At 44.5% G+C, this 25,146-nt stretch overlaps 1 protein-coding gene across 6 annotated transcripts in view; it reads left to right on the forward strand.

Moving 5' to 3' along the window:
- Positions 1 to 25,146, forward strand: part of LOC135919123 (glucoside xylosyltransferase 2-like) — a 79,137-nt gene that overhangs the window by 34,251 nt on the left and 19,740 nt on the right. For 5 of the 6 annotated variants that reach the window (XR_010569888.2, XR_010569887.2, XM_065452850.2 and 2 more), the window contains exons 2-8: positions 1,988 to 2,096; positions 2,194 to 2,383; positions 6,949 to 7,096; positions 7,921 to 8,052; positions 17,087 to 17,140; positions 17,260 to 17,452; positions 21,929 to 22,242. Coding sequence is in view for 4 of the 6 variants with exons in the window: in XM_065452850.2 (XP_065308922.1) it covers positions 2,042 to 2,096; positions 2,194 to 2,383; positions 6,949 to 7,096; positions 7,921 to 8,052; positions 17,087 to 17,140; positions 17,260 to 17,452; positions 21,929 to 22,242 (1,086 nt within the window). In the remaining 2 variants the exon portion in view is untranslated. The remainder of the gene's footprint in view (positions 1 to 1,987; positions 2,097 to 2,193; positions 2,384 to 6,948; positions 7,097 to 7,920; positions 8,053 to 17,086; positions 17,141 to 17,259; positions 17,453 to 21,928; positions 22,243 to 25,146) is intronic. The other variant, XM_065452851.1, reaches the window with a different exon arrangement.

Below are 25,146 nucleotides of genomic sequence, written 5' to 3' on the forward strand. Positions count from 1 at the left end.
CCTAGTTGCCCGTTGAATGCCGGGTCCGGCTAGGCCTGACGGTAGGCTCAGCTCGCCGACCACGTGGAAACTTCAATCTCCGATAAGATTGCAAATAAGTGGGCCTACCGTGTTGAGAGTGGTGTCCTCGTGGTGCAGGTCATTTTCTGAGTCGATTAGGCTAAAATTTTAGGTAGCCCGATGGGTTTGACACTCTTAAAACTCTGAAAACGAGAGTTTTTAACTGTACTAGCCTTCAGCAATTTCGTCTTATTGATATCTTTAACAGCTGTCAGTACAGCATATGCCTCAGCAGAGAATGTGCTTGTTTCCGGGTACAGGATTTAAATTCTAAAAATAATGGACCGACGTCTGCTTGCGAAACACCGGCATGCTACTTTGAGGCATCTGTGTAAAATTATTCGCAAGCGTACTTCGACTGAAGTTCATGAAAGTGCATTTCAATGTGTACCTGGGGAGCGTTCTTTGTTATTTCAAGAAATGAAGTATCACCCTCAAAGAGCTGACATTGCCACGGTGGACATAGGTAAACAGGAGCCATTAAAGGATTTTCAAAATGTAGGACATCCATTTCTTTGCATGCAGTTAGAAGGCTTATATAACTGCTGATTGATTATTAAATAAAATTTCAGATGCCGAGTTGTTTGCAGTTACGTGAGTGAGATGTTCAAGCTTTGTGTTTACCTTCAGAAAGTACATAAATTATGATTACGTTTCAGGAGATAAAGCCCCCACTCATTAGATTCACCGTAGAGACTTTCTACAGGGCCTGTCCTGAAAGGACCGGTCGCCATGTGGATAACTTGATGATGGACAGGATCAAGCATTTTCAACGCGCTAGGAGTAGCCGATTGATAAACTATGGCCCTGTAATCTAAGCGTGTTCGGATGAGCCTCTTGTAAAGGTTCATGATGCACTTCTTGCCACGAGCCTACATTGTGTGGGACTGAAAGTTGAGAATGTTGATGGTTTTTAGGCATTTGTTTCTACAGTACTTCATGTGTGAAATAAACGTTATTTTGGTTCTGAAATTATGCCTAAAAATGTTTGTTCTGTGCTCACAGGTATGTAGCCGAGTCTCACAGTACACTTGAAGGCTGATGCTGAACGGCAATTTTTATTCGTGCGACCACTGGCTGTGTGTTCTGCATTTTTACTTTAAGGGAGACTTTTATTTCGCATTCCTGTCTATATCAACGAAAATAGCCACGCATTCGCCAAGCACATCCAAGGCATCCAAGTGGGAGAATGGCTCACAGTTTTCCTGTAATTTATGGTAATGTAGCGACAAAATGTATTGCTGGATCTTTTGTGTATGTATAGCAGGTTCTTTATTCTAAAGGGTCGCCGTGTCCACAAGCAGCCAATCCGTCTGTCCCAATGTCGTTGTGTCATCGCGGTGAACTGAAAACAGCTGCTGTTGGAGCGATGCGTGCTACGAGGTTAGATCTCACGCGTCACGCTCCCAGCCAACAAAATGACACATTTTTGTGCAGGCGTCGCCGATATACGGTTTGTTCAATTCAGAAAAGGTGAACGGCACCACAAACGGAAAGATACAGGTGGTGCCAATTATGGTATGCCGCGCAGCACCCGCTCATTGCAAGGCCCAAGGGTTCATTTGACTGCTGCGGCACCTTGCTTTGTAGCACGTTCCTTCGAGCATGAGGATGCAGGGTGCACCGCTGCAGTGTAGATAATCGAAGGCCTGGGTGGACTGCGCCGTTAAGTGGTGCAGAATAACCCCAGTGGTTGCTCAGTGGCTATGATGCTAGGTTGCTGAGCACGAGGTCGCGGGATCGAATCGCGGCCACGGCTGCCGCATTTCGATGGGGGCGAAATGCGAAAACACCCGTGTACTTAGATTTAGGTGCACGCTAAAGAACCCCAGGTGGTCGAAATTTGCGGAGTCCTCCACTATGGCGTGCCTCACAATCAGAAAGTGGTTTTGGCACGCAAAACCCCATAATTTATTTTTTGTTACAGAAGGTGCCGACCGACTAGGCCGAATCGAGTAAGCCTATCTCCTGCTCACGAAAAATGGGTGGCCACCTGAATGAAAGTGCGCAGAAGCATGGACGCAATGTCATATCAGGTTGGGTAACGTAATTTCAAAACGAGCGTCTAGTCACGTCACCCAATGAAGCCACAAACCCGCCTCGTTGACGCATTGCTTTTTCTTGATTTTCCAGACACCGTACAATCCCCGCTACTGCAGCCAAGTTCTGCGATGGCCGTGCATAGGGCGGTGTATTGGACCAGCTACCTGCTTCTCATTGCCGCGCTCACAGGCGTGTGCTTGATGATGCATGGTGTCCCCTTTGTCTGGAGGCATGCGCCGTATGCCTTTTCAAAAGCCGCAAAATCACCGAGCACAGTAACGTGAGTTCATTTTTCATGTCATGTCCATGATACAGCGTGTTCCATGTTTTTGGGTAATGCTGGCCCGCCGGTGGCTTCCAATGTTCGCTACCCAATCGTGCGGTAATGTCAAGACCAGCGAAGCGCAATATGCATGCATCTGATCCCGGCCACAGCGGCCGCATTTAGATGGGGCACAAATGGGAACACAACTGTGTAATTAGATTTAGGTGCACCTTAAAGAACCCAAGTGGTCCAAATTTCAGGACTCCCCCACTGCGGCGTGCCTCATAATGAGATCGCTGTTATGGCGCGTAGAACCCCATATTTATTTTTTGATATGCATGCACGTGATGTCTCACATTGCTCAGCGGGACAGAGGCTGATCGTTAGGCTCGAACGAACAAGCGTAGAATTGAAACAGCGCAACAAAACGTGTAACGATAAAAGCAGGGCATACGGCGCTAACACTGAGCTGCTTAATTTCAGCCGTCACGCTTATCTCTGTAGATAATGTATACGAAAGATACGCACGAACAAGCAAAGAGCCTTAGTTCGTCATGTCTGCGCAACTCACGTTCATGGGTAACAACACAAAGGCACTTGAAAGACTCTTAGATTCTTGTAATTGATCAAAGCTCCATGATTGTTATTTGTTCTGACTGTTTGTATTGGACACGTAGCAGTTCACGATCACCATGCAGTAGACGCGTAGGTCGCTGGCGAAAAGACGAAGTTTCTTCACTTCTTGCGAGTGATAACAGAAGTTGCATAGCCCTATCATGGCTTTTGTACATTTTCGTATAAAAATTACGACAGAGCTCTGCCCTGCAAATCTTCCAACTACCATAGAAGGTATAGAAACAAAGCAATTTTGGAAGCAGAGGCTTATTGCTTTATTCAACGTATTGACTGACGTCTCAGTGCAAGGCGCTACTACAGATGCGCGTATATACCATAGCCCGCATGGTATGTGCAACATCACCGACACGCCGAGAGGTGCGTAGACAGGCGACATCGTGACCGCCAGTACTGATTCATTCACTGATAGCTACGTGCCTATCCTATCCCGAATGACCTCATTAAGCCGAAGAATTTGGATCTAAGAATGGGAATCATGTTAACCTTCTTCCATATGTCCTGAAACGTGCTTGCGGCCTTATTTATCATGCTTTATGTACCTTCAGGAAACCGCATTTTTCTTAACGCATGAAGCCAATAGCCATATGCACACACGTAATAAATGTTCCATTTGGGAGGTTACAAAGCAGTTTGAATCCACGAGAGGGAAGTTTAAGGAAATACAGTTACATGTTCAGCGTCATTCCAATGCTTGTCACACTCGCAGCTTCACTAGAAACAAGTGCCTGAGTTCTTGCTAGCATTACTTGAAGGAAACTTTGGTGGCTTGAACCAGTAGCACATTGAAGAGGGCGCACGGTTTCCTCGAAACTGTGCTCTTCGAACGCAGTGCAACTTAGACAAATCCTTTGCCAGTTCTCGTCTTAAGCGCAAGCTTTTATTTCTGGTCCGGCTTTATTAATTTATCAGCTAATGCGACAGACTGGCAAGCATCACTACTGCACACCTCACAGCACGTATGGTTCCAGCATATTTCCCACGTGATCAGTGTTACCAAGTGTTCATTGTCTTCGTTGTAATTTTGATCTCCCGCATCATTGCAGAAGTATTCGGGCAGTTGTATTAAGTAGACAATGTCTCAGTCCTACCAAATGGCCGACACTAATTTATCATCTTGTATGACTGCGAGACAAAAATTTTGCCCCATAGTGAATATTTTTGCCCAGTGCACGACGTTTGTCGCACATTCTCTAAGCTGCCACACAGACTTCAAAGCATTCGTCTGCTTTACACACAGGTACCTGGTATTCCTGACCAAAATATGAAACCATACCAGCTGTAAATACTGTGAGAGCTCCGCTGAACTGATTGCAATTTATTTGAAATATTCTTCAATAAGTTTACGTGTCAATAAATGAACATTAACACTCTGGCTATTACTTAAAACAAGCGAAGACATTTTAATTCTTGTGTTTGACATATTAAATGCCTGCAACAGTTCTGTCAGAAGTCTTTTATTTTGGATCACGTGTTTGCAGAACGAAAACGAAATTATGGGTTTAACCACAACAAAGCAACTCGCAAGCTACGAAAGACTCCTTACTAGGACTCCCTAAACTCAATATGATAAACTTCAGACCTCTAAGGTGCACCTAAATCTAAGCATTCGAATATTTTCAGATTTCACTCTCATCAGAATGCGGCAGTCGCCTTCAGGAATCAAATCTGCACGTTCTTGCCCAGCAGCAAAATATCATAGCCACTGTAGCAGGTGGTATCAATGTTTGTATTTGTGATTCCTCAGTTCACTTAACACTTGCGATACAAAAGTCTAAGAAGGCCTTCTAGCAAGGTGCGATAAAGAAATGAATAGTAGTACAATAGTAGTACAGTACAATGAACTGACAGAAAATATAAAAATATCGAGTAACGTCCACAGCAAAACTGATATCAAGGGAGAAAGCTAAATTAACATTTTCTGGAGGCATAGTTGCACAGTGTAACCCAAGTAAATCCAAGAAATGTTCTGAAACCGAGTCATGCTACAAAGCAAGGAGCATTGTCTTTTTAATGACCTTGCTGAACAACCAAGTTGAAGAAGACAACAGGAGTTCCTGTCACAACTACAAACATTTCTGTCGCGAATACAGAATTTTCTGTCATACGACAGAAGTTCCTGATGTTTCTGGAGTTGCGACAGACATCTCTGACGTCACAACAGAAATTCTGATGTCGCAACAGAAAGATTCTGTCGCGAAGACCAAGAGTTCTTAAGTCGCAACAAAAACGTTCTGTAGCGACAACAAGAGTTCTCAAGTAGCAACAGCAGCTTTCTATCGTGACAGCGACTCTGATTTTGCGACAGCAATTCTGACGTCGCAACAGAAATATTCCGTCACGATGGCCAAGAGTTCTAAAGTCGCAGCAGAAACGTTCTGTCGCAACAACCAGAGATTATAAAGTCACAACAACAACTTTATATCGCATCATCAATTCTCATATCGTAACAGGAACTCTCCGTCGGGACTACACATTTTCGGTTGTGGCGTTAGAAATGTACCACTTTCTGTCGCAGCGAGTTCCGTGGCGACGCTTTAAAATTATATGTCAGTTTCGCATGGGTGGTGTACACTGTACTTTTCTCTTGCGCGGTATTCAATCGTGCTTCTCTGAAGCCCGCAATGCTGATAGCACCGGCACCGGTAATAAAGTCGACGTGGCCAATTGTTATGATTGTGCCGTGACGATGAGACACCAGCAACGCCCTACGGTCCTCCTCAAAATCGGCCGCTGATCAAAATCATACGATCTGCGGGAATGGCTGCGTATATGTTTGTTTTATTTGGTAAGATGTGGCACGAAGGCATGTGAACTTACATGTGCCGTTACACTGGCACATTAGTTAATTTCCCAGAAGCGACAAAGAAGTTTTGAGTTACACAAAGTTGCCTGAAAGGCTGTGTCGCTCGGGTCTCATTATTCTGGTACAACGCTGCTATGAGAAGCCAGTATGCTGTCGGAATGAACACTCATCCACGAAGCTTTATGTAGGTATTTCGCATTGAACACGTGAATTATATGCGCGCTCAAAAGCGTAAAGAGCTAGAGAGAACTGTCGAAATTAGCAGTAACAACCCTAACAGTGTCCCCAGTCCCCATTGTCTACTTCTGAATTTCTTATTTAATATGGATATCATACAGCAAAATCGATGTTCTAGCATTACACGATGTACCTGTCGCTGGTAAGAAAACTTTTACTCTTCTAGAGATGCAGCAGTTGATGCGGTGGAGTGAAAGCGCATCTTGGCTCTTAAGATGCAAATATAAACATCAACGCAGACAGAGATTCTTAGTGTTGACGTAGCTAAAATGTACACTTGCACACATGTTCCGCGTGATGTAGTGGTAAAATGTTGGGCTCGGGACCCTCAGATCCTCAGTTCGAATCGCCAGCGAGGATTTTGTTGTATTTTTCTTCTTTTCTACTATCAACTTTACATAGCCTTAAAGAGCTTTGCCAATCTTTAATGAAATATTGATCGAGAACTACAGCACTTTCGAATACAGGGCGTCACACTACAGACAACAGAACGACAGACAACAGAAACAACGTCCCAAAATATGACCTGCTGAAATTTCCTGTTGGGTTTTTAAAGGGCAAAGTGGCATAGCTAAGCCGCTTTTCAGAGAGGGGGAGAGGCTGAGGGTACAAAGGGGCGGGATTGTCGGACACCATGTAAACAAGTTTCGGGGGAAGGCATAGTGGGGCGGGAGCCTTCCCGGTGTGCCACCTCTTGGCTATACCACCGCCCTGAATCCCTCTTGTTGGACGATTATCGCCGTGTCCATATATTCTGCTTCTAGATAAAACTTACTGCACCCCTATAATTCAGTTTGTGACTGATTAGCTTATGTCATGTTAGCTGTGCTCGCAAATTTTTGAGCAAGAAGTTAATACCCCAAGGAGTATGTGTCACTGATTTTCTTACTGCTGCAATGCACAGAGAGCGTGTCAAGTTGGTTGTTGTCACGTGCGACAGCATGCTCAACTTGACTCTAACCAACATCAAGTCGGCTGTTGCTTTCACGGCAATGCCGTTGGAGCTGCTGCTTTTCGCCGACGAGGAGAACAGAGAGGCACTGCAACAGACGGTAAGCTCCTTTATCTTTTGTCACACTTCAATTGCATCACACTCAGAAAAGTGCAGTGTCAACCGACTTAAAATCAAAATCATAATTTGCACAGGAAAGTGTAATGACCGGATTGAAATGGAATGAATTAGCGTCGACAGGATCTAGCTGTCTGTGGCGTGATACATATCTACGTTATTTCAATTCTTACATGCTGCAACGATTGACTGACCGGCTAGGTTGGGCACGATTACAGGAAGAATAGTGTTATCTGAATGTATGATACAAGAAAGAACGCATAGAGATGGCTTGTTGCTCAAAGTAAATTATGTTTTTAATTACAGGCTAGAACATTAATCTTATTATGATGCACACCATAGTTTGGGGACTTAGGGTCCATTTTGATGGCATTGCCTTCTGTACCTTGTGTCTAAACGTAACATGGTTTGAATACCTTCTTGAAACCCTTGAAAACCATGGAATTTGGAAAAACACATTCAAGGGTCTTTAAGACTCCTTGAACTGCTGTTCCTAATTTTCGCATAGAATTGCGTAGAGTCGAGGAGAATAGAGTGTTGCATAGAATCGAGTGCAATAATCAGGGGGTGGCGGTACCTCAAGCCGCGTCCGTGCGGCTATTTCCCTTCTCCACCTCCATTTACCACTTCTGTACGTGTGTTTGTGTATATTGAAATCAATAAAATCAAATCACTACATTATACCGCCCTAGACCTCCTCTCGCTAATCTTTCAGTTAGAATCTAATGCAAACAGCGTTCATGCTTTATTAGTTTCGCTTGAATACAGACTGTGTTGTTTCTTTACCGCATTACTTCGTCTCACCAGATCTCACTGTGGCCTGAGAGCGTGCTGAAGCGTGTTCATTACAAAGTGTCAGCAGTGAAGTTCCCCGAGCCTGATTCCAAAACGTGGCGTGACCTCTTCAGGCCTTGTGCATCTCAGCGCCTATTTCTTCCTGTGAGTGAGGGGCCAATCTACCCTGTTTATTGCGTGCTTGATTTTATTAGTGCCCCAGTCAAGTTCAGTATTATTTTCGCAAGACACTGTCTATAACTGAATCTGGAAGTGGCTTAGGAGAGTATGAATGCTAGATAATTGGTACGAGTCTAAGGATGAAAAACAGCGAAAAAATTAACAGAGACAAGGGACGAACACAGGATGAGCACTGACTGCCTAAAACTGGGGTTCATAGAGCGCATATACAAATATACATTTCAAAAAGGAGGGGGAAGGTTTGTTATTGTGCATTTTATCCGTGCATGGCGTGAAGTGATAAAAAGTAAAAAATAATGATGAAAGCTGATTAGTGACGGAGATACCTAATTTTTTGTGAGTTATGGCAATTGAAAGAGCACTGACGCAGGCATCTGCTATGCGCATCGTCGCAAATACTTCAAATATCTTACCTGCTGGTTGGTTACTATACTTGCGAAAAATCCGTGCTTTTGAAAGATCATACAGCAGCCACACGTTGCGTAGTGGACAGCCAGATTACTCCCAATTTTGTCTTCATAATATTACCGTGCTCTCGCAGGTGGTCATTTTGGCGGCGGCCCGATTGTGCTGTATATGATCCGCCACACAATGTCGGGATCTCGTCCACTGTCTGGCTCTGCACGGTACATAGCAGGTGGTGTGCTTTTGATACAACACCTCTTGGCAGTAGTCCTATTATTTACATATTTGCTGAGAGATAGGTTACATTTTTGGGGAGCCGAAAACACAACGCGCACTCACGCACGTCCCGCAACATTTTTAACATAATGGGAAACACTGCACGTAAGTGAGTACCACCACCTTGTATTTACCGAGGGCTTGCCGAACATGGTTTCTGGGTTCGCTTCACAAGATTCGAGTGATTTGTCGAAAAGCGTAAAAGGAGTTCCTTCAAGCATAGCGCATAGGCCCAGCATGCATGGCTTTGGCTGACGTGCAGCTCTAAGTCTAGAAAGCGTGTGCCATCGGTGGCTAACTCTCGGCTAAAGGTGAGGCCTGGAAAATAGGGATAGAACCACCTGTAAATTTGTTCAACTTTGTTAGGACCATCCTCTGGCTGAGCGCGGTATACCATCAGCAAGTCGTCTGAACATTTGAAGATTCTGACCCACCCAATGGGCTCGCGGTTCACTTGAAGGATCCGTCGAAATGGGCCGGAATAAGATAGCTCAAAATGGATGTGATGCGTGAGCCAATGCACACGCTTTTCTTGTATTTCATTTGTGCATTGCCTCGCGCATAGCTCCCATATTCAGCGATCTTATTCTGGCCCATTAATAACCCTTGCAGTAGGCAGTCAGCATTCATCCTGTGTTCCTCTGTGATTCGTATTTATTTTTGCGCTGCTTTTCCACCCAAGAATCAGAGGAGCACAGCCATATTGTTATCACCACAGGCATGATGGAGCATGAGGATACGTCTCAAAGAATGGTAGCCGAAAATGTCACTTGCTTATCAACCTCATCATCGTCGTCAGCCTCTTTTATGCCCACTGCAGGAGGAAATATTCTCCCTACGATATCCATTTACGCCTGTCTTGCGCCCGCCGTTCAAGCTAGCGCCTGCGAATTTATTAATTTGATCACCCCAACTAGTTTTGCGCCATCCTCGACTCCGCTTCGCTTCGCACCAATTTTGTAACCCTAATGATTCATCGGAAATCGAACCAGCGCATTACATGACCAGCACTAGTCCATTTCTTTCTCTTAAGGTGAGTTAGAATATCGGCTATCCCTGTTAGCTCTCTGATCACCACTGCTCACTTCCTGCGTGTTCATTTTAGGCCCGACATTCTTCGTTCCATCGCTCTTTCCGCGGTCCATAACTCATTTTTGAGCTTCTTTGTCTGTCTGCAAGTTCCTGCCCCATATGTCTGCACCGGTATAATACATTGATTGTACACCTTTTTTTAATGACAATGGTAAGCTTCCGGTAAGGATCTGACAATGACTGCCGAACGTGCTCCGACCCATTTGTATTCTGTAGAGAGAGAGAGAGAGAGAGAGAGAGAGAGAGAAAATGATAAAAGAAAGGTAGGGAGGTTAACCAGGACTGAGCCCGGTTGGCTACTCTACACTGGGGAAAGGGAAAGGGGGACGGAAAGATGAAAAGAAGAGAAAGTCCACTGGATATATCCGTCAGTCACTCAGTCCGAATCACAGGCGCTCACTCAATCCGGTTGCAATCAAATATCGCAGCAGCCCTTTTGTGGCCTTTTGTAGCTGCGATATGCGAGGCCATGGTCCCAAGATCTTCTTCAAGGTGAACGGCTTCCCATCTAGCTGATTGAGAGCTGTGCAGAGGTCTTGCCTTTCGTTTTTATAGGATGGGCAGTAGCACAGTAGGTGTTCTATGGTTTCCTCGACACCGCAGGCATTGCACTCGGCGCTATCAGCCATTCCAATCAGAAATGCATAAGCATTTGTGAATGCGACTCCCAAACGTAAGCGGCACAGCACTGTTTCCTCATTTCGCGGAAGACCTGGTAACAGCCGCACTTGCATAGAGGGATCGAGGGAATGCAAGCGATGGTGAGTGCATTCAGATGTGTGCCACTTCTCCAATGTCAAAGAGTGCGCTAGCTTGCCTAAGTGTTGCGCTGCGTCGGTCCGCGATAAAGGTATTGAAACAAGAGAATTTATATTCTGTAAATTTTCTTCTCACGATCAGGGTCCCCTGCGTGTAATTAATCTAAATAAATGTACTCCCTCACAGACTCTACAGGCTGACTGGCGATCCTAAACTGTTGTTCTCTTGATATTAATCTTCAACCCTTCTCTTACACTTTCTTTGTTAAAGTCCTCAATCATTTGTTGCAACTCGAACGCAGTGTTGCTGAAGAGGACACTGTCATCTACAGATGAAGGTTGCCTAGATATCCTCCGTTGATCCTCGCTCCAAAGCCTTCGGAGTTTAATAGCTTGAATACGTCTTCCAAGCACCCAGTGCAAAGCATTGGAGAGATTGTGTCTCCTTGTCAGACCCCGTCTTTTACAGGCACATTCCAACTTTTGCTGTAGAGAATGAAGGTAGCGGTGGAATCTCTGTGTATAATTTCCAAGATATTTCCATAAGCGCGCTGTACTCCTTGATTACGTTATGCCTCTATGATTGCTGGTATCTCTACTGAATCAAATGCCTTCACGTAATCTCTCAAAGCCACACAGAGAGGCTGATTGTACTCTGCGGATTTCTCGATTACCTGAATGATAACATGGATATGATTCATTGTAGATTATCTATTGTGAGACCTGCTTGTTCCCTTGGTTGACTAAACTCCACTGTTGCCCTTATTCTATCGGAAGCTATACTGGGGAATATTTTATATAATACTGGAAGTAAGCTAATGGGCCTATAATTTTTAAATTTTGCAACATCTCCCTTTTTGTGGATTAGGTTCTCAGGGATCTGTGAAGACGGTAGACAGTTCTTACGAAGGGCCGCTAGTTTTCAACAAATATAACTCCTCAATCGTTCATTAAAATGACTGCTAGTTCATCTTCTCCTGCCGCTTTTCCCGGTTTCATGTCTTGCAAGGCCTTCTAGCTTCATTGATTGTTATAGAAGGAGCCTTTGTAATCTGTTCAATACTATTTCGAATGGAGGTATCGTGGCTTCAGTATAGAATATAATGAAGTATATATACTACATATCAGTATAGAATCCTTCCACTGCTTTTAGTATATGTTTGAAATCATGGATTACCCAGCAAATCTTTCAATGCACATCTCTTAGTTTATCTGATGCCAAGTTTCTTTGTCGCTGATTTCAGACTGCGTCCATTTTTACTCCTTCCTCAGTCTCGCGCGCGGTATTATTTCAAATATCCCGTATTTTTTTCATGGTAAATATTTTTACAGTTCTGTTAATTCTATATGATCTCTATGTTTGGACACATGCAGCCTGTGTCATTTCTTTATTATGTCCTTTGTTACTTCGGAGGGCGTACCCTACTGCTTACATTGCTCCCACTTCAACTGCTGCTTCTAAAGCAAGCATAGTTATGATTTCATTCATTGCCTCAATGTCATCTTCATCTCTGCGCTCTAACGCGGCATATTTTTTTGAAAGAGCCAACCTGAATTCGTGTGCTTTTAGCCTTAGCGCGTCTAGGTTGGCGCCTTTCCTCTTGACCAATTTTACCCTTCTCTTTTCAAATTATGGTGAATCCTAGCGCTCATTAACCTGCGATCACTACAATTTACTCTACCTAACACTTTTACACCCTGCAGTATGCTGAGATCAGCAGAAACTATAAAACACTATCATTTCCTTTTTCAACATTAGGACATTTCCACGTGCACTTGTGTTCCAACACTTCCTAAACAAGGTGTTCATTATTCGCAGTTCATTTATTTCCGGAGATCCTGCCATCTCTCCTCGAGTGTTCCTAGATTCCACGCCACAGGTGACAATTCCTTGTTCACCAGTATGCTTTCCCCCGCTTTTGCAATGAAGTCGCCCATGGCTACAAGATACTGAGTTTGCACTTGTCGCATTGATAATTCAAATAATCTGTTCATTTCTTTATCATCGTGACTGGAGGTTGGAGCATAGGTTTGCGCTAGCTTTTTCTATGCCTCCTATTCAGCTTTACTAGGACTACGGCTACCCCCTCATTATTGCTGTAGGATTCGTCAGTCTTACCTGCTATGTCCTTATTGATTAGGAAAATTACTATATACTGCTTCTTCTCTGGAAGTCCTCTATAGCAGAGGACGTGACCGTTGGTGAGCACGGTATAAGCCTCAACAGTTCCTCTAACCAAACTAAGGCCAATGATAAATAAAACAAGGGTCAGTTTCCATTGGCGGCCGGTCCGATTCCAGACATTCTTAGCGCCCTCTGCTGCTTTACATGTCTGACCGCTGCCTTGGTCAGGAGCTGTGCAGTTGTTGGGGAGTAAGGGCCATTGAAGGCCAAAATTTACATATCCTCAATCATGTGTGGCCACACATGTGCAGGTCATAAATACCAGGTTCTCTAGCCGAGTGCAATCCATGCGGTATAACCGAGCTCAGATTCGTCCACCTTGACTGATCAAATAGGGCACCACTGTAGGTTAAATGAGGCGTACAACACCTGCGGGACCCGCCGTGGTTGCGCAGTGGTTGGTGTTAGACTGCTGAGCACGTGGTCGCGGGATCGGACCCCGGCCACGGCGGCCGCGTTTCGATGGGGGCGAAATGTGAAAACACCCGTGTACTTAGAATTAGGTGCACGTTAAAGAACCCCAGGTGGTCGAAATTTCCGAAGTCCTCCACTACGGCGTGCATATTCAGAAAGTGGTTTTTGTCACGTAAAACCCCATTATTTATTTTTATATAACTCCTGCGCGGACGGTAGAGTATCTGTCTCCAGTGCAAGAGAACCGTGATTCCAATCCCGGTGCCGCGCAATTCCCCACCAGAAAATAAAAAAAAAACCGTGTGTTGAGAAAATGGCACAAAAAGGCCTGGAGTGCGGCCCGATCCCGGTGACCAGAACCGGTAAAGCACTCTCTCACTAGAGCAGGATTGGCTAGCTTGGTGCAGTACTTGGCCACAACCTCCTATATGAATACAACAATCAAACCCCGGCCCTCAGTCCCCAGCAGCCGCGAAGCAACTGACCAAGGCGGTGGTCAGATCTGTGACGCTGCAGAGGCTGCTAAGAATACCTGGCTCCGCACAGGCCGCCATTGGAATCTGAACCTGGCAACGTTTAACGTTAGAACGCTATCTAGTGAGGCGAGTCTAGCAGTGTTATTGGAGGAATTAGAGGGTAGTAAATGGGATATAATAGGGCTCAGTGAGGTTAGGAGGAGAAAAGAAGCATATACAGTGCTAAAAAGCGGGCATGCACTGTGCTACCGGGTCTTAGCGGAGAGACGAGAACTAGGAGTTGGATTCCTGATTAATAAGAAAATAGCTGGTAACATACAGGAATTCTATAGCATTAACGAGAGGGTGGCAGGTCTTGTTGTGAAACCTAATAAGAGGTACAAATTGAAGGTGGTACAAGTTCATGCCCCTACATGCAGTCATGATGATAAGGAAGTCGAAAGCTTTTCTGAAGACGTAGAATCGGCGATGGGTAAAGTCAAAATAAAATACATTATACTGATGGGTGACTTCAATGCCAGGGTAGGCAAGAAGCAGGCTGGAGACAAGTCAGTGGCGGAATATGGCAGAGGCTCTAGGAATAGCAGAGGAGAATTATTAGTAGAGTTTGCAGAACAGAATAATATGCGGATAATGAATACCTTTTTCCGCAAGCGGGTTAGTCGAAAGTGGACGTGGAGGAGCCCGAATGGTGATACAAGAAATGAAATCGACTTCATACTCTGCGCGAACCCTGGCATCATACAAGATGTAGACGTGCTCGGCAAGGTACGCTGCAGTGACCATAGGATGGTAAGAACTCGAATTAGCCTAGACTTGAGGAGGGAATGGAACAAACTGGTACAGAAGAAGCCAATTAATGAGTTAGCGGTAAGAGGGAAACTAGAGGAATTCCGGATCAAGCTACAGAACAGGTGTTCGGCTTTAACTCAGGAAGAGGACCTTAGTGTTGAAGCAATGAACGACAATCTCATGGGCATCATTAAGGAGTGCGCAATAGAAGTCGGTGGTAACGCCGTTAGACAGGACACCAGTAAGCTATCGCAGGAGACGAAAGATCTGATCAAGAAACGCCAATGTATGAAAGCCTCTAACCATACAGCTAGAATAGAACTGACAGAACTTTCTAAGTTAATCAACAAGCGTAAGACAGTGGACATCAGGAACTATAATATGGATAGAATTGAACAGGCTCTCAGGAACGGAGGAAGCCTAAAAACAGTAAAGAAGAAACTAGGAATAGGCAAGAATCAGATGTGTGCGTTAAGAGACAAAGCCGGCAATGTCGGTACTAATATGGATGAGATAGTTCAAGTGGCTGAGGAGTTCTATAGAGATTTATACAGTACCAGTGGCACCCACGACGATAGTGAAGAGAGAACAGCCTAGAGGAATTCGAAATCCCACAGGTAACGCCAGAAGAAGTAAAGAAAGCCCTAGGAGCTATGCAAAGGGGGAAGGCAGCTGGGGAGGATCAGGTAACAGCAGATTTGTTGAAGGATGGTGGTCAGATTGTTCTAGAGAAACTGGCCACCCTGTATACGCAATGCCTCTTGACCTCGAGCGTACGGGAATCTTGGAAGAACGCTAACATAATCCTAATCTATAAGAAAGGGGACGCCAAAGACTTGAAAAATTATAGACCGATCAGCTTACTGTCCATTGCCTACAAACTATTAACTAAGGTAATCGCAAATAGAATCAGGAACACCTTAGACTTCTGTCAAGCAAAAGACGAGGCAGGATTCCGTAAAGGCTACTCAACAATAGACCATATTTACACTAGCAATCAAGTCTTAGAGAAATGTGCAGAATATAACCAACCCTTATATATAGCTTTCATTGATTACGAGAAAGCGTTTGATTTAGTCGAAACCTCAGCAGTCATGGAGGCATTACGGAATTACGGTGTAGATGAGTCTTATGTAAAAATACGAGATATCTATAGCGGCTCCACAGCCACCATAGTCCTCCACAAAGAAAGCAACAGAATCCCTATAAAGAAAGGCGTCAGACAGGGAGATACGATATCTCCAATCCTAGTCACAGCATGTTTACAGGAGGTATTCAGAGGCCTGGAGTGGGAAGAATTGGGCATAAAACTTGATGGAGAATACCTTAGCAACTTGCGATTCGCTGATGATATTGCCTTGCTTAGTAACTCAGGAGAGCAATTGCAATGCATGCTCACTGACCTGGAGAGGCAAAGCGGAAGGGTGGGTCTGAAAATTAATCTGCAGAAAACTAAATTATTGTTTAACAGTCTGAGAAGAGAACAGCAGTTTACGAAAGGTAGTGAAGCACTGGAAGTGGTAAGGGAATACATCTACTTAGGGCAGGTGGTGACCACAGATCCGGATCATAAGACTGAAATAGCCAGAAGAATAATAATGGGTTGGGGTGCGTTTGGCAGGCATTCTCAAATCATGAACAGCAGGTTGCCACTATCCCTCAAAAGGAAAGTGTATAGCAGCTGTGTGTTACCAGTACTCACATATGCGGCAGAAACCTGGAGGCTTACGAAAAGGGTTCTGCTGAAATTGAGGACGACGCAACGAGCTATGGAAAGAAGAATGATAGGTGTAACGTTAAGGGATAAGAAAAGAGCAGATTGGGTGAAGCAACAAACGCGGGTAAATGACATCTTAGTTGAAATCAAGAAAAAGAAATGGGCATGGGCCGGACATGTAATGAGGAGGGAAGATAACCGATGGTCACTAGGGGTTACGAACTGGATTCCAAGGGAAGGGAAGCGTAACAGGGGGCGGCAGAAAGTTAGGTGGGCGGATGACATTAAGACGTTTGCAGGGACAACATGGCCACAATTAGTACATGACCGGGGTAGTTGGAGAAGTATGGGAGAGGCCTTTGCCCTGCAGTGGGCGTAACTAGGCTGATGATGACGATGTTGATGAAGGGTCATTGGGTAATCAAATGAGTCCTTTGGAAGGGAGTGGCAGAATACTGCACCAAGGAGGCCAATTGCTGTTTTGGTAAGGGGGCCTCTTGTTGGAGCTTAGTGGGTCTTCTGAATTTGGTTGTACCTGGATAAATATAGCTGCACTTGCTCTCTGCGATGTTGTCGGCGCCGTGTGCCACTCCAAGCCTGGATACGTAGTTTACACGGTGAGGTGAATTCGAATTCCCCACCTTCATACAAACAGCGTTGATTTGAGCTTCTGACTGTGACAACACAGTGTCCCAATTAGCTCAGTCAGAAAATTGTGTAGGCTGTCAGACCACCTTATGTCGGAGAATTCCAGCCCTAATATTGGATTATGCAAGGATTTTTAAAGAAGCTTGCTTAACAATCGATGAATTTCAACTCCAGCTTCATCGAACTTGATGAAGTTCCCTTGATTTTGTGTCACTAATCTATTTAAACCGCGCAGAAGGAAGAAAAATTCAAGTGGAAGAGACACACATCCCTTCTTTCCTCAGATTCCGTACGTAAACTCACGGCTGGCGTCAGCTAACGCATGTGCCAGTTATGAAACAATTTGAACGCACCTACTAGGAGTGCACCTTTGTTGGCACTATACAGCACCATGTAAACTGCTCACAGAGCTTGCTGCCGGACGTGGACGCTGTGATCTACGTGGACGCCGATGTCCTTTTCGTAAGCCCAATTGAGATGCTGTGGCAGCACTTCGCATCCATGAACACTTCGCACCTGGCGGCGATGGCCCCCGAGGGTGAGGACTACGCCAATAATTGGTACCGGAACTTCTCGAAGCACCCCTTCTATCAACCGCTTGGTAAGAAAAGGCGTATGTACGCACGCTGGTTTCTGATTCGCTAATACTGTGTGATGCTTACTTAACTTCAGCTAATGGATGGCCGTAGAAGCAGCGGCACATAATAAAGCTGGAAAGCGAACATACTAACGTACTTGAATTTAGGCAAGTACATAGCAAGAACCCCATGTAGTGAACACTAATCCAACACCTTCCCATACAGCATTACTTGGAACGACCATGCACTTTCAACGCACCGCACCTCTCAATTTCATTTTAAGGAATGGTGTATACAACAGATCACCAATAAGCAAGACACTTCTCGGAGCATAAAGAACGCAGTCCGTGCTGGTATTTCCTATCTTTGTTGTGAAATAGTGCTTTCCTTACGGTCTCAACTTCTCATCGTTATGACCCAGCAATAAGCCACATTTTCCATCCGTCCGTTTTGTGACGACCAATTGCTGAATCTCACACCTGTGTAAATGTCTTGATTTCCAGAGAAATAGTTTTGTTATCCACCTCACAAAAGCAACAAGAAAGCTGTCACCTTCGTTCGTTTTTACGAAGAGATTGCTTGTATACTGAGAAACGTATCTGCGTAGTCTCACATAGGGAATAACAACCATGAGCAACCTGTGACTCGTCATCATCATCATCAGCCTGATTACGCCCACAGCAGGGCAAAGGTCTCGCCCATACTTCGACAACTACCCCGGTCATGTACTAATTGTGCACATGTTGTCCCTGAAAACTTCTTAATCTCACCCGCCCACCTAACTTTCTGCCGCACTCTGCTACACTTCTCGTCCCTTGGAATCCAGTCCATAACTCTTAATGACCATCGGTTATCTTCCCTCCCCATTACATGTCCAGGCCATGGCCGTTTCTTTTTCTTGATTTCAACTAAGATATCAGTAGCTCGCGTTTGTTCCCTCACCCAAACTGCCCTTTTCTTATCCCTTAACGTTACACCTATCATTCTTCTTTCCATAGATCGTTGCGTCGTCCTCAAATTAAGTAGAACCGTTTTCGTAAGCCTCCAGGTTTCTGCCCCGTACGTGAGTACTGGTAGGACACAACTGTTATATACTTTTCTCTTGAGGGATAAAGGCAACCTGCTATTCATAATCTGAGAATGCCTGCCAAGCACACCCCAGCCCATTCGTATTCTTCGGATTATTTCAGTCTCATGATTCGGATCCGCAGTCACTACTTGTCCTAAGTAGATATATTCCCTTACGACTTCCAGTGCCTCACTACCTATCGTAAACTGCTGTTCTCTTCCGAGACTGCTAAAAATTACTTTAGTTTTCTGCAGATCAATTTTTAGACCCACCCTTCTGCTTTGCCTCTCCAGGTCAGTGAGCATGCATTGCAGTTGGTTCCCTGAGTTACTAAGCAAGGCGATATCATCAACGACTCGCAAGTTAGTAAGGTATTCTCCATTATCTCTTATCCCCAAATCTTCCCAATCCAGGGCTCTGAATACCTCCTGTAAACACGCTGTCAAAAGCATTGGAGAGATTGTATCTCCATGTCGGACGCCTTTCTTTATTGGAATTTTGTTGCTTTCTTTATGAAGGACTACGGTGGCTGTGGAGCCGCTATAGATGTCGTTTAGTATTTTTACATAAGGCTCGTCTATACACTGATTCCACAATGCCTCCGTGACTGCTGAAGTTTCGGCTGAATCAAACGCTTTCTCGTAATCAATGAAAGCTATATATAAGGGTTGATTACATTCCGCACGTTTCTCTATCACCTGAATGATAGTGTGAATATGGTCTATTGTTGAGTAGCCTTTACGGAATCCTGTCTGGTCCTGCTTGGTCCTCAAGCCATATTTAATGCAAAAGCATTACACTGTAAAATGGCAATGCTTTTTTTGAACCAATAGTTGAATTCTTTTCAGTATGTTAACCAAAGCGGGGTTTTCAACTCACTTGTGAAATTAAGCGTGTTTATCTATATAGTAGACTAACCTGAGCTTTAGGTCGTAAAAGTGAAAATTTAGCGAAATTCAAAGAAATCTCACTGTCTCAGTTTGCTAGCATCTAGATATGAAACAAATTGAGATATGGTGCTAAATCAGCAAATATGGTTATCAGTAATCTCCAAATAAAAAACACGGTAGCTAATAAATTCGTGAATAAAGGTATTGGACAGGAGGAGCTGCTTGAAGTGATCACACACGCCAATAGTCACTCACTTGCACTGTCATCTGACGCAAAAGTCTCCGGTGCAAACCCTTCAGCAACTCATTACGCAAAAAAAGAGGTGAGGCGTGCCGCCAGGACACAAGTATAGATAAGTAGACTTCACGAACGCCGACGATCAACTGAAGGGAGCACTCAGGCGAAGAAAGAAAGTAGACACAAAACTCATCTGCGCAAGCTCTCCAATGGTATCCCCACGTGTCAGTCGGGTACATGCGCCGGTCTACGTGAGGGATAACTGTTAAGGCACTTAACCTCTTCCTTATGTAAAGTAACCGAAGCCTGACTCACGCGCACACTTCCACCATTATAGATATGCCATGCCTCCACCATGAGACGCGTATCTTCATTCTTATGCCGGTAAAAATTGTGCATTCATCTTCCTCGGGTGGGCAGTTACAATCCTAGCAATGTAGGGAAAGATTAGATGGCGATCCACCGGTTAACGACCTTTTACGTTCCTTTACCGTATCATTGATACACTGCCCAGTTTTCCTGCGTAGAAGTGGCCGCAGCTAAAGAGAACTTTATAAACCACACCCATACGACAATACGTAAAACTGTTGTTCTCATTGTGCTTCACTGGACAAATATCTGTTCTTTTTTTGCCTTTTACCTGCTCCTTCTTGCTCTCCAGGGTAGCGCATTCCTTACCTAGCTTATTAGGAGCAGTGAAAGCCACATTATAATCATATCTACTTGCAACTTTTTAAAGCCTGTGCGATACTGAATAAATGTACGGAATAGCCACTACTCTATTTTTGCTGTTACTTCTTTCTCTAATCATGTCCGTCCCCCTCGAAACCGACTTCTTTAGGCGTTCAGTCACAGTGGCCATTGCTACGCTAGGATAACCTGCTTCTAATAGGTGCCGCACCTGCGCAATAAAGCTGCTGCCTACTCCCATGAAATGCTCCTTTCAGTTGATAGTCGGCGTTAGTGTTGCCCACTTCTGTACTCTTGTGTCCTGCCTGCACGCCTCACCTCTTTTTTACATAAAGAATCCTTACCAGCTAACTCGGCTTTCTGTCGACCGAACCTTAAGAAACTGCTCCTGCAGCTTTTCATAACTCGTAAAGAATTAGTCAACTGGGTCATGAAGCCTGCTTGCTTCATCGCTTACAGTAATAGACCCTACCGTTTCCGTGGCATCAACTTGAACTGCAAATATGTTTCTGCGAAAGAAAATGACATGCTTACATTTCAAAGTGACTTATTCTTGGGCACACCTATAAGACATGCAATACAATCTGTCTAAAAGCGTGAGGGAGGCATGCATAAGAGAACACATGCGTGAGAGCTGTCCTACTTATATAGTGCAGTTGCTTCAAGGCTTGTTCACGCTGTTTGAAGTATGGTTCATGTTTTTTGTGCAATTCATTCATTTTTATCTTTTGTGAGAATAAAGGAGTGCTTAGTGTACATTTCAGTTCTTTAAAATTTGATAAAATGCAGTACCTTTATTGCAGCATCGAATCTCAGCTTTCAAGTACCTGCTCCAGTGGCTCGCTCAGCGACTATGGCTCTCTGTTGCAGATCATGAACTTGCGGACTCGGTTCCCAACATTGTAGCCTGAGCACAACGCAAAAATGGTCTACTTAAGATGCAGGTGAATGTAAAAGACTAGTAGATGACCGAAATAAATTGAACAGCCATGGGATGCTTTCCGCCAGGTCCGTCATTGTTGTGTAAGCGCAGCCTAAACATAGCAAAATGCAGAACTGAAACGGTGCGCTTCAGTATCCACCAATCACCAGCAAAAAATGAAGCTGAAAACATGCAGCGACTTGGCCTGGTGACTTTGAAAAGTTCTTTGAGGCAGGGAAGCATTTGCAAAATGCAAGAATCATTTTGCGAAGTCAGCGACGTCAGGTCAGCAACGTTGGCGATCGAATCACATTGCTACTCTGAAAAGGAAGTTGTGATCTTAGTTTGCACGGCTTGTAATCAGTCTTTGAAATGTGAACTACTGCAAAAATACAAGGGAGGTGGTGGTCACTGACCAATTCGAAAGCTAGCTTATATTTTAAGAAATATTTGATCCATCTCCAACAGATGATACGTACATATTCTTAAACCTGAATTACAAGTACTTTTTACTTATTTGGTGATCCACACCCTTTATTTTTACACGTTGTCTGACCAGATGAGTGTTTGTATCTCTTGATCAGTTGGAGGTATCAGTCTAATCTGATAGACCGGACCTTCCTTCCTACTAATTTGCAATCGGCATTTCATGATTTCTTTTGCCAACTTTCCCCTTCCTGCCAAACACAGGTGTCAACTCAGGCGTGATGCTAATGAATCTTACCCGCATGCGGAAGTTTGGGTTGGAGGAGCACATGAGGCCACTGCAGCAGATCTATGGAGAGCACATACCCTGGGGGGATCAGGACCTCCTGAACATCTTCTTTGGCACCAACCCTGAACGCCTGTTGGTGTTTTCGTGCCGGTGGAACTACCGGACCGATCATTGCATGCACGGAACACACTGCACCGAGGGACCACCGGCTGTTGTCCACGGGTCACGCAACGTCTTCACTGAGTACTCAGAGCCGGCTTTCTGGGAACTTCACCAGGCCATGCGGGAGGTGAGATTAGCAGGAATAGTTGGCAACATTTATACGGTGTCTAGGTTTCGGTCATAGCATTGCTATTTTAACGGAATGCTAGGACTCAGTCTCAAACAGCAACATTGAAGTGACATCTGGTGATGCTGTGCTCAGTCACAGTGTTAGTTCGTTTAGTGCATTTTGCGGTTGTGTGCCTTAACTGCTAGCATAAAGGGTGCTGCAGTGAATGAAATTGCTAAATAGTAGAGTTGTATTCTGTTATTGTTGCTAAGACCAGAGGAATTGATCTAATTTCATTGCTCTCCAAGACAGGTGAGACAACAGTAAGGGCCACAGAATTGAGGCCATCATTGGGGTCAGACCACCGATTGATGACCCCTCAAGTTCAAATTAACCGGCAAGCATGTGCTGATTCACGAATCCAAATTGAAAGGGATCAGTGCAAATAAGTAGATGCTGACCAGCCGGGACCTTTCATTGGAATCGTATAATTCGAAAATTTTAAATGATGCAATTCTACTATGAAACATAGAATTAGGCTAAGCAAGCAACAGTGATACAATCTCGAGTCATTTCCGAAAGACAGGTTAGAGATCAGCACGATTTCAATTCAAGTTATTGTTGCTGTATCTGTAGATATGATGCCGCCAAACATATTGTTGAACATCGCTAAAATAGACCAACCTGTCACGAACTAATACACCCTAATTTGAGCTGTTTTTCTAGTTTCATTGATATATAACACATCATAGTTCATTTCCGTGTTGAAATAATTTTATTTTCCAACAACTGCGTTGCGAACATGACTAGGAAAAACGCTGCACATGGCAGCATGAGGGAAATCTGGCCACCTCACAAACAGGGCAGCTTCGTAGCGGGTAAACAAAAGCAGACATTATGTATAATGGATAAATTCTATACTAAAAGAGAGAACCACCATGGTTGGAAGTAAGAATAAAGTAGTCGTGGAATCAAATGACAGAGTTGTAAGAAAACGTGAGTATAAGGGCAAAATAATGAAACAACGAAAAGGGACATGAATTTATTGCTGAAGCAAATTCCATCACACAAATATATCGCATAGCTTTTTAGAGGCAGAACATTGCCGTAACTCGCGTAGGCGACGTAATGATGACATGAGAAAGTTCTGTATTCAAGAGAGATTGAAGTTCTAGTTTCATCCCATTCTGAGCCAGCATATGGACATTTGTACTTGTCTATTTTTTCGGGTGAGTGCTTTTCACCGTCTCTACTTTGACCGTTTTTATTTAGGCTCAGTACTGAATGAAACGCATCCTAAATCTTGGAAACATGCACTGTGGTATATGGCTTCTCACGTGTTGCATTCGACTCTTTTTATTAGCGTTCTTCTTTCCGACTTTTTAATTTGCAACCCGTCACGAGGAGCCTCATGCGCATCCTCACGCGAGCGAACGCTGCTGGTGCGCAGCGAACCATGGATGGCACGTCAAGCGAACCATAGGCGGAACGCGCGAAGTGATAACTTTATTTGACCGAACTTTTTGCGTAGCTTCTACAGCCTGGACTGCTATGTATGGAACGGAGTATGACAAATGTTATCGCTCAGCGTGGGACGCGCACACAGATATCGGAAAATTCTGGAATGCTATCGAAGTTCTGTTGTCATCGATGCTTGTGTAATCCGGTTGCAAGTGGGACGCGAATTGCGTAGAACTTTCTGGAAGGCACGCGGGCATTACCGTTTACTCTGGAAATTTCTGTGACTGATGCGTAAACTCATGTGTACAACGTGTAAAATTATACCTATGTTGCAACTATATTCGCGAAGCTTAATGCATGAAGAGATGTTAGCGCAGTTCACTTTATAACATAGTAAAGGTACAAAAATGTACGCACAGCAACTTCCAAAGCGCGCTACCAAAACGTGCTTGCTTAGGTGATGCAAAATTTGTCGCGCAAGAGGAAGAGAGAAAAGTGTTGAGGAGGGTTGCAGTACCATGCAAAAGAGAAGGAAAACTGACGTAGCCACAACAGATGCCAACTTCATGTACAGCTTTTCATCATTGCCCAAAACGATGGTAGTTTTCCTCCATTTTCTTCTTTTACATTTTCACTTATATTCGTTTTCCTATGATTCCGTTTGTGATCCTGTAGAAAAAGGGGATAAAGACCATCAAGACGGACGTCAATAGCTTTCCCGCGCGAAGTATAGAAACCACGTCTGCGTGATCGCAGACGCGTCTCCTGCAGATCGAAGAAGGCATCGTATAAGCGCTGTCCAAGCATATATAAAGGCTGCTTCTAAGGTCGCCTGCTCTACGCGCGGCTAAGAACCATATTGTTCTGGTAGCCCGTCTTGCCACTCTTGGGATTAGCCCGTGAACGAAAGTGCCGGTATATTTTTCGGTGTACGTGTCTGCGAATGCGCCCATCTCACACCCGATGACTCGTTTTTTGGGGACACAAACGACGAGGGGGTAGAAATTCCGACTTGTTCTGAAAGGGCTTCCCCGGTGCCAGAGGCAGGCAGACGCGACATTGACCTGATGGGTGTATCTCTATGCATACGCATGTCGTGGATTCCTGGTTAGCGCTGAAGCCTTTTGCACACAAGTATTAAGCAGTGTTAAAATTCTCCGAAAATACATCCTGCACTTAGTCGCGTTCATGGCCGCATGCGTACGGGAGATTCCGAAAGCACGATGTTATAACCTTTGAGAAATACTATGTAGTGCTACCTGTCACAATCAGCAAAACCTGTCAATCGAGGAGAATTCAAGGATGTCTTCTGGCATGTGAGATTTGCGAAAAGGGCTTAGAATAACACTACTGACATCACAGGCATGTAGGGTTCCCTGGGCTATAATTCTACGACATAAGACCCACCGTGGTTACTTAATGCCTATGGTGTTGGACTGCTGAGCACGAGGTTGCGGGATT

This window comes from Dermacentor albipictus, chromosome 9 (assembly GCF_038994185.2).
Source record: "Dermacentor albipictus isolate Rhodes 1998 colony chromosome 9, USDA_Dalb.pri_finalv2, whole genome shotgun sequence".
Lineage (NCBI taxonomy): Eukaryota > Metazoa > Arthropoda > Arachnida > Ixodida > Ixodidae > Dermacentor > Dermacentor albipictus.